This window comes from Chaetura pelagica, unplaced genomic scaffold, assembly GCF_000747805.2.
Source record: "Chaetura pelagica isolate M959 unplaced genomic scaffold, ChaPel_1.0 scaffold528, whole genome shotgun sequence".
In the NCBI taxonomy this organism is placed as follows: Eukaryota; Metazoa; Chordata; class Aves; order Apodiformes; family Apodidae; genus Chaetura; species Chaetura pelagica.
This window is the reverse complement of record NW_009954306.1, coordinates 40,118-49,311: the sequence shown is the minus strand read 5'-3', so window position 1 is coordinate 49,311 and position 9,194 is coordinate 40,118. Positions and strand designations below refer to the sequence as shown.

The window sequence follows — 9,194 nt, the reverse complement described above, 5'->3', positions numbered from 1 at the left end:
CCCCGCCCGCCCCCCTCTGCCGCCACTACGAGAGGTGGGGCTGAGCCCTGGGGGGGGGAGGCTGGGGGGGCAGGCCCTGCTCCTGCCTCAGTTTCCCCTCCCCGTGCCTGTCCTCACTGCCCCCCCGGCCCCGCAGGCTGGTCCTCCCATACGTGCGGCACCTGAAAGGGGAGGATGACAAGCCCCTGCCCCCCAGCAAGCCCCGCAAGCAGTACAAGGTCTCCAAGGGTGCCCAGATGGGTGAGAAGACCAAGAGGGCCAAGAAGGAGAAGGGTGGGGAGCAGGTGTGTGGACACCCACCTCCCAACCCCACCTCCGTCCCTTCCCATGGGACCCCAAACCCAGGCAGAACCTGGAACTCACCCCAACCCCTGCACCCCCTTTGCCTGCAGATGCCTCAGGACAAGGTGAAGGTGGCCACCAGCGTGGAGGACACCAGGAACACAGAGGACACCAGGGACACAGCCAAGCAGGGCCAGGTGGCCAAGGGAGGCTCCAACCTGGTGGTCCCAAGGCCAAGCTCCTCAGGGGGGTGTCCTGGTCCCTGCCACCCCCAGCCCTCCAAGCGCCTTTTCTCCAGCTTCTACTCCAAAGGCAACCACCCCATCACCTCCCCCCTGGCCAAGAAGAAGCTGCTGGCCCAGGTGACCAAGGCTGAGTCCCTGCACTGCCACAAACACCCCAGCCCAGAGCCCCCCAGGCTGCCCACCAGCCCCCACCTCCATGACCAAAGGAGCCTGGAGCCACCAGGAGCTCAGGATACAGCTCCCAACGTTGGGGGTGAGGTGGGACCCATTCCCAGTGTATTTCCTGGTGGGAAAGAAGAGGAGGGGGCTCCAGCACCCACCATCTTCACCGGCTGCTTCCAGACCTACCCCAACGAGGTGGTGAAACCCACCAGCTCCCACCCCTTCTGGGGGTGCTTCAAGGATTTTTTGGAGCCCACTTCCACCATCCCATCACAAGCAGAGGAGCTGGAACAGCCCCAAGACCTACGGAGAAAAGCGTGGAGCAGGGAGCAGAGAGGAGCAGGGGCCACCCCGGGGGGCTGCTGGGTGCCCCCCAGGACCAGCTTCACCCCCGTGGGCAAGCGTGGCCGGAGGGAGGAGGAAGAGGTGGCTTTTGGCCCCACATTGGGCACCACCCCCCCCTCTGGCAGGGACAGGGGGTTGGCCAAACCCAAGGCTGTGGTGGCCAATCCTGGCTACTCAGCACCAGCACCACCAGGCCCAGACGTTTACACGGGGGCCATGCTCTATTTCCCAGCCAGTTTTGGCAACCTACCAGAGCACCTCAAAACCCAAGGGGTTCCAGTGGCACCTTCCCTCTCTGCCAACCCCTTGGTCATTCCTGTTCCTTTGGTAGCTACTTCCCCACAAAGCTCCGAGCTGTGCCGGCCGCTGGCGACCGGTCCCGGGCGTTACCCGGTGTCCTATGGGAGCACCATGAGACACAGGATCTATCCGGAGAGGTGGCACCACCAACCCCCCTACACCCCCCCAACCTTCCACCACCACACCAAGCTCTAGCTTCCCATCCCATCCAGCAGCATTCCCTAGGGAGAAGGGAGAGAGCTGGGATGGTGCCGTGGCTGAGCCGGGGCAGCGAGGAACGTGCTGGTGACAAGGGGACAAAGAGGGGACAATCAAGTGGGGTCATTTGGACTCTTGATCTTCAAGCTGTTTGGATCGTGACACCAGTGGCTTCTGACCAATATCACAAGGTTTTTATAGATCTATATGATATATACATTATACATACACAGGTAAATAAGAGCAAGGTGAGTCATGGAGATTCCTACCTTTGCGCAAGGGTGCAAAGGCCAGGAGGTGGTTATTCCCATTCCCAGGATGCTCAGCAATTCCAGACCCCCCAGTGCCTTAACGACCAGTATCCCCAGATTATAAATATACCTAATATATATATATAAAATATACATCTTGATCTAAACTAAGGGAGCAAGATGAGTTGTGGAGGTTTCTACCCTGGGGTGGCTTTGCACAAGGGTGCAAAGGCCAGGAGGTGGTTATTCCCATTCCCAGGATGCTCAGCAATTCCCTGCTCTTGCCTTAATGACCAGTATCCCCAGATTATAAATATATATATATATATAAAAATATATAAAATAAGGAAGCAAGGTGAGTCGTGGAGGTTTCTATCCTACCCAAGAGGCCATGCCCAGGTACAACTTTCCAGGAGGTTGAGCCAGGATGGGGTTATTCCCATCCCATTTCTGGGATGCTCAGGGATTCCCTGCTCCAGAGCCCTAACACTGGTGACTTAACAACCAGTATCACAAGATATATATAGAGAGACACATAAAAATATAAAAGATACCTACACATATAAAATAAGGGAGCAAATCACTCATGGAGGTTTCTACCCTGCCAGAGAGACCCTGGGCTGGCTGTGGACAAGGGTGGGCCAGGAGATGGTTATTCCCATTCCTGGGATGCTCATGGTTCCCTGTTCCCTGATGACTTAACAACCAGTATCACAAGGTTTTTTTAATCTATATATAAAAAAATGTACCTACATCTATAAAATAAGGGAGCAAGGTGAGTTGTGGAGGTTTCTACCCTACCCAAGGGGCTGTTTACAGGAGGCTGAGCCAGGAGGGGGTTATTCCCACCCCATTCCTGGGATGCTCAGGTATTCCCTGCTCCAGAGCCCTCCCAGGCTCACCCCATGTGATGCAGTTTTGGTTTGTAGGGATGGTGCCTCCACCCAGGGCTCTGGAGGGTTTTTGAGGGGTTTGGGAATGTTGGGAAGTGTCCTGGTGGCAAAGGCAGAGCCTGGATTCAAACTGGTTGGATGGTCCCAGTCTGGTGGTGTTTGGGGTGGCCTTGACTTCTGGGGTCAGGGCAGGGTTTGGGGGGATCCCCACCCTACACATTGAGCCTCCAGAGGTGTTTTTGGGATGCCACAGGGATGGGCTGAGACCTACCTCTGGAGCTGCTCCATCCCATGGGGAAGGAGGTGTTTTCCTGCAGTCACATATCCACGTTGCCAACCAGCCCAGCAACATCTCCAGGTGCTTTTTGCCTCCAGGAGCTCCTGTCAAGGTGTTGCAGGTGACACAAAGGCTTGGTTGGAGCTGCAGGATGGGCTTTTCTCATGCCCAGTGCACCCCACAAGTACATCCACTCATTCCCATCCTGGACACCAAGGGACAGAGGGACAAGTGGCACTTGCATGTCCCCAGAGAAGGTTATGGCTTCAGGTAGAGCAGCAGCAATAAGTCAGCTTTTAAGGAGCACTTCTGATGTCTCCATGGAAAGGAAAAGCTTTGGGATAGGAAGTGGAAAAGCAGGATTAGCCACAGGCAGCACCAATCACTTCATAATGTTTGGAGCATTCGACGTGTCAAGAAGAGCAGCATCATGGAGCCAACCATGGACCCAACTCCTGGGTCCTCCAGCCTGGACATTGGAAAGGGATCACATGGGCTGCAGGTCACCCCAGCTGCACCTCGAGAGCTTTGCTGCCAAGAACCCCCAGTTGGTGAGCAAGGAGGTGGCCATGGGGCTTGAGACTTCCCACCTGGGAGCCAGGGCACTGGAGACACCACATCCTGGAAGGCATCACAACCTCACAACCTTCTTCCAGTTATTCCAGGAGAGAAATGGTGGCTCCAAGCCTGGAGAAAGAAAGTTGAGATCCTTAAAACCACTTCAGGTCAACAGCAGAACCTTGGGGTTCAAGGTCATCCCCCACCCAACCTCCTCCCTGGGGGGAGCTTTGCTGAATTGAATCCATATTGATGTCCAAGTAAAATGTTGCCCTTTTTTTTGGTTATTCCTCAAAACTCTAGGGAAAAGGGAAGAAAGGGTTTGAGGTGCTGGGAAAGTTCACTGTCCTCAAGCCCACTACTCACCATGGTGGAGGTGGGAAGTCTGGTGTGTTGAGAGGCTATGGAGGTAAAGCAAGATGGTCCCCAAAGGAGCTGGAGAACACCTGGAGCGTGTGTAGAACCTGGAGGAGCAGGAAGGGACTCAAGGCATCTCCCTCTTCTCATGATGAGCAACCAGAACCATCAAAGGGGATCATGGATCTTCTCCTGCTCCATTTCTGGGTTCTCTGTAACAAACATCTTGCTTCTGCTCTGGGGTGTGATGTCCCACATTGAACCAAACCCAGGATCTTCTGGTGAGGAAGTGAGTGGAGATTTCGGCACCGTGCAGGTGGAGGGAGCTCCTTAGGCTGAGGATCAAGTCCCCTTTCAGAGGGACCTGGACAGGCTGGAAAGGTGGGCTGGTGCAAACTGCATGAAGTTCAACAAGGCCAAGGGTAAAGTTCTGCACCTGGATCAGGGCAATTCCCTGTGAGGGTGGTGAGAGCCTGGCCCAGGTTGGGCAGGGAAGCTGTGGCTGCCCCATCCCTGGGGGTGTTGAAGGGCAGGTTGGATGGGGCTTGGAGCAACCTGGGCTGGTGGGAGGTGTCCCTGCCCATGCAGGGGGTTGGATCTAGATGGTCTTTAAGGTCCCTTCCAACCCAAACTATTCCATGATTATCCATGAGAACCACAAGAAGTTCCCAGCCTTAAGCTCTGTCCCATGAAACAAGCCCCAGCACCCAGTGACGGCCCCAGGGTGGACACTGGTCCTGAGCCCTGACAAAACCCCCTTGATGGTGCTGAGCTCTGACTCATCTCAGCACCTTCATGTCACCCCCTCCTGCTCCATCCCTCCTTCCAGGCAGAGAGACCTGGCTCTACCCCTGCTTTGCTGACACCATCACAACCACCAGAATGAAACCAAAGCTCAGGGCAGATGAAAACTGGGCCATTCTCAACACCCATGAACACTACCAACCATAGGAGGGATCAGTTGAACCTCCTACCCCAAGGGAGGCACCAGCACAGGCAGGAGCCCAAGAGAAACCAGCCCCAGCAACCAGAGCAGCTTTTGGAAGGGACATGGGCAAGGGAGGCAGCAAAGAACCAAAAACCATTTTATTAAACAGCAACAAAAAAAAAAATCAGAAAAACCATCTCCCCACTTTCCCTGACCCAGCCCCCCAACCTCCATGGGGCTGCTGCTCTCCCACCCCATGGCCAAGCTCAGCCTTCCTCAAACACCTGGTGGTGGACAAGGGTTCCCAGGGGTCCCTACAGCCAAGCTGAGTCTTCCCCAAGCAGCTGGTCATGGCTGGGGGGTCCTGGGGGTCCCCACAGCTGAGCTTAGTCTTCCTCAAGCTTCCAGTGACAACCAAGGGGTCCTGGGAGGGGGGGGTTCCCATGGCTGAGCTCAGTCTTCCCCAAAGATCTGGTCATGGCTAAGGGGTCCCAGGAGTCCCCATGGCCAAGCTCAGTCTTCCCCAAGTCATCTGGTGGTGGCCAAGAGGTCCCAAGGGGGTCCCCCATGGCTGAGCTCAGTCCTCCCCCAGCACACCCAGTCTCCCCAAGCATCTGGTCAAGGCTGAGAGGTCCTGGGGGTCCCCATGGCCATGCTCAGTCTTCCTCAAGGTCTCAGTGGTGGCTAAGAGGTCACAGGGGGGTCCCCATGGCCAAGTTCAGTCTTCCCCAAGCACCTGGCCATGGCCAAAGGGTCCTGGGGGTCCCCATGGCCAAGCTCAGTCTTCCCCAAGCACCTGGCCATGGCCAAGGGGTCCTGGGGGTCCGTATAGCCAAGAGGTTTTCCCCAAGCACCTGGTGGTGGCCGAGGGGTCCCATGGGTCCCTATGGCTTCTGGCTGAGGGTGGGCCCTGCTGTGGCCATACCAGAGGAGCTGGCCAAGCTGGTGCCCAGTGTGATGAGCGTGGTGCCAGCCCCTCCTGGCACCACACCCTGGGGCAGCAAGTGTCTGCTGGCCAGAGCCTCCCTGCTGTGGATGATGGTGCTCCCGTCGTCCACCACGGAGGGAACCCTCCCCAGGGTCTCCACTGCCCCCAGAGAGTGGCTGAGGGCCGTGGCACTCTTGGTCAAGGTGACTTTCTCCCCAGTGTGTCCCAAGGGTCCATCGCCCTTCACCAGCGCGGAGGTCAGGATGAGGGTTTTGGAGGAGGTTTGCAGGACAGGTCCCACCTTTGAGTGCACCAGGCTGGTGGGAGGGCTGGGAGTGCTGGCCAGGGGGGAGGTGGAGAAGGTGATGGCTCCGGTGGGAGAGCTGGCAGATGATGAGGAGGAGGAAGGCTGGATGCCTGGCAGCTTGAGGGGGACAGAGGAAGCCTCACCCATCACAGGCTTGGTGAGCGCAGACAACTTGGCATCCGACATCACGTAGAGCGTCTTCATGGGGCTGGTGGTGGTCACTGTGGAGAAGGGGACAGCAGGGTCAGTGGCCTCCATGTGGGGACATGGTGCCCACCAGGAGCTGCAGCCCCCAGCCCCAACCATGAAGTCATAGGCTTTGAAAGTGAACAGGAAGACCCAGCCTTGTGTGCTGTTCAGAGACCCCCCGAACAAAGCCCAGCCTGGGCGGGGAGACCTCAACAGCCAAACTGGGGCACCACCAGCACCTTCCTAGGCTGCTCAGGTCCCCTGAGGAGGCCTCTCTCTTCCCTCAGTGTCTGATCTTCTCCCCCCAGAAGTCCTCTACCTTTGGAACTGGACATGATGGTTCTTCCTCAGCCAAACATGCTCCATCTTGTCACATCCTACAAGCTGAGCTGCCACAGACCACACTGAGCTCATGATGTTCTTGGTGGTCCAGCTCAAGGGAAGCTCCTCCTCACCTCTGGCATCCTCAGCTCCATCCCACCAGCAGCACCAGAATCTAAGACTGGTTTGAGTGGGAAGGGACCTTTAAGATCTAGTTCAAACCCCCACGGGCAGGGACACCTCCCACCAGCCCAGGTTGCTCCAAGCCCCATCCAACCTGCCCTTTAACACCCCCAGGGATGGGCCAGCCACAGCTTCCCTGGGCAACCTGGGCCAGGCTCTCACCACCCTCACACCAAAGAATTCCCTCCTCATGTCTCATCTAAATCTCCTCTCTCCCAGTTAAAACCATCGCCCCTCATCCTGTCACTCCCTGCCCTTGAGTGCAGTGACAGGACAAGGTACTCAGACCCTCATCACTCTCCACCCCAGGAGGCAGCTTTGAAGACTTGAGGCTTTGTGAAACTCTACAGCAGCAGCAGCTCCTTCATGGTGGTGGTTACCCCACCCAAGGCAGTTCCCCAGCAGCCACAGCCCAGAGTGACAGAGGGGACAGAGATTCACCTAAATCCAGTCACTGTTCAGATGTGCTCAAGAGAAGGGACAAAGGTGCTGCTTAAGGACAACCCCAGCCTGGAGAAGTCTATGTTTGTCCCTGTGGTTGCTCAAAGCTGCAACTTGCTCCGTGCCCAAGGAGCAGAAAGCATCATGTCCAGCCACACTGGGTCACCTGGCACCTCTCTGGTAAGGTGGCACTGAAAAGGCACCAAAGTGGTCCCTCCCCCTCCTCAGTGGTGACAATGTGTCACCACCACCACCAGCACAGCATGGAGCTCTGGGTACTTTGAGAATGGAGGGCATGGACAACCAACCATCTAACCAGCATGGGGCCATCCTGGGGGGCAGATCAGGGAGGCTGAAGGGCAGAAGGATGGTGGGCACAGGTGACTCCAGCCACCCCTAGGCAGGGGACATGGCACAGACACACAGTGATGTTGGCAGACATGAGCAATGACCACTCCACAGAAGTAAGAAAGATCTGGACAGTTCCCCACACTAACACCTCCAAGTCCATCCACTTCCTACCAACTGGTTCTCCAAAGCCAAGCTGACAAGGAAAGCAGGTCAAGTGCTCCATGGATCTAACATCATCCACCAGCTCTGACAGAAAAACACAGAAAAAGACTTCAGGCCAGTGGTTCTGGAGATTCTTGATGGTCTGGGGGGAGAAAAAGGGGCTGAGGAGCTGCAGAGGTTGGGTAGTGGGTGTAAAGCCAAGGAGAAACACCAGCTGGGGTGGGTAGGACAAGGGGGAATGGATGAAAACTGGAAGAGGGAGATAGAGGTTGGAAATGAGGAGGGAATTCAAAAAAAAAAACACAGAAAAAGACTTCAGGCCAGTGGTTCTGGAGATTCTTGATGGTCTGGGGGGAGAAAAAGGGGCTGAGGAGCTGCAGAGGTTGGGTAGTGGGTGTAAAGCCAAGGAGAAACACCAGCTGGGGTGGGTAGGACAAGGGGGAATGGATGAAAACTGGAAGAGGGAGATAGAGGTTGGAAATGAGGAGGGAATTCTTTGTTGTGAGGGTGGTGAGAGCCTGGCCCAGGTTGCCCAGGGAAGCTGTGGCTGCCCCATCCCTGGGGGTGTTGAAGGGCAGGTTGGATGGGGCTTGGAGCAGCCTGGGCTGGTGGGAGGTGTCCCTGCCCATGCAGGGGGTTGGATCTAGATGATCTTTAATGTTCCTTCCTACCCAAACCATTCCATGATTCTATGATTCTATAACACCCAGGATCCAGAGCTGCTCCACTCCCCTCTCTGGGAAGCCACCACAACCCCACTGAACTGCACCCACCAGAGCTGGCCTGAGGGCTGGTGACCTGCTCACCCTCCCACTCACTGGAAGAGGAAAACCAACCCAGTTAGGGAAGGAGAGCAGGAACAGAAGGCTTTGGGGGTGCAAGGAGTTGCAGCACTGCTCTGTGTTGACTTCTCTTTGGGTCTGAGGGTGGGTTCTGCAGGGTTCCCCTTGCTCCAGTGGGATGGTCTGACCTCCCTGGGCAGAGGGAAGGGATGGGGGCAGCAGGGGGGGGGCTCAGTGCCTGACGGGGCCCTCGACACCAACTGCAGGTGAACCCTTGCTCACCAGGATGGGGATGAAGACCCTGCTCATCATCAGCTGCTGAGCAGCACTGAGCCAAAACTCAACAGGAACTGCAAGAAAACCACTGAGGCAGCCTAACTTCAAGGGGGGACAATCCAATCCAATCCAATCCAATCCAATCCAATCCAATCCAATCCAACCCAATCCAATCCAATCCAATCCAATCCAATCCAATCCAATCACGACGAGCTAAAAAATCAGCAGGATTCAGGCAGTTAGTCCCTGGAGTGATTCTCACAAGCTCACAGACTGGTTTGGATGGGATCTTAAAGATCATCCAGATCCAACCCCCTGCATGGGCAGGGACACCTCCCACCAGCCCAGGCTGCTCCAAGCCCCATCCAACCTGCCCTTCAACACCCCCAGGGATGGGGCAGCCACAGCTTCCCTGCCCAACCTGGGCCAGGCTCTCACCACCCTCACAACAAAGAATT

At 56.3% G+C, this 9,194-nt stretch overlaps 2 protein-coding genes across 2 annotated transcripts in view; one reads left to right on the top strand and one right to left on the bottom strand.

Annotated features, from left to right (window-relative positions):
* Positions 1-1,529, top strand: part of ARID5A (AT rich interactive domain 5A (MRF1-like)) — an 8,897-nt gene extending 7,368 nt beyond the window's left edge. Inside the window, 3 exon segments of the mRNA XM_010003931.1 lie at positions 1-34; positions 137-284; positions 393-1,529. Coding sequence (XP_010002233.1) covers positions 1-34; positions 137-284; positions 393-1,529 — 1,319 coding nt within the window.
* A 4,151-nt stretch (positions 1,530-5,680) lies between these two features.
* KANSL3 (KAT8 regulatory NSL complex subunit 3) overlaps positions 5,681-9,194 on the bottom strand; it is a 29,748-nt gene continuing 26,234 nt past the window's right edge. Inside the window, 2 exon segments of the mRNA XM_010003930.1 lie at positions 5,681-5,917; positions 5,972-6,252. Of these exon segments, the coding sequence (XP_010002232.1) occupies positions 5,681-5,917; positions 5,972-6,252 (518 nt within the window).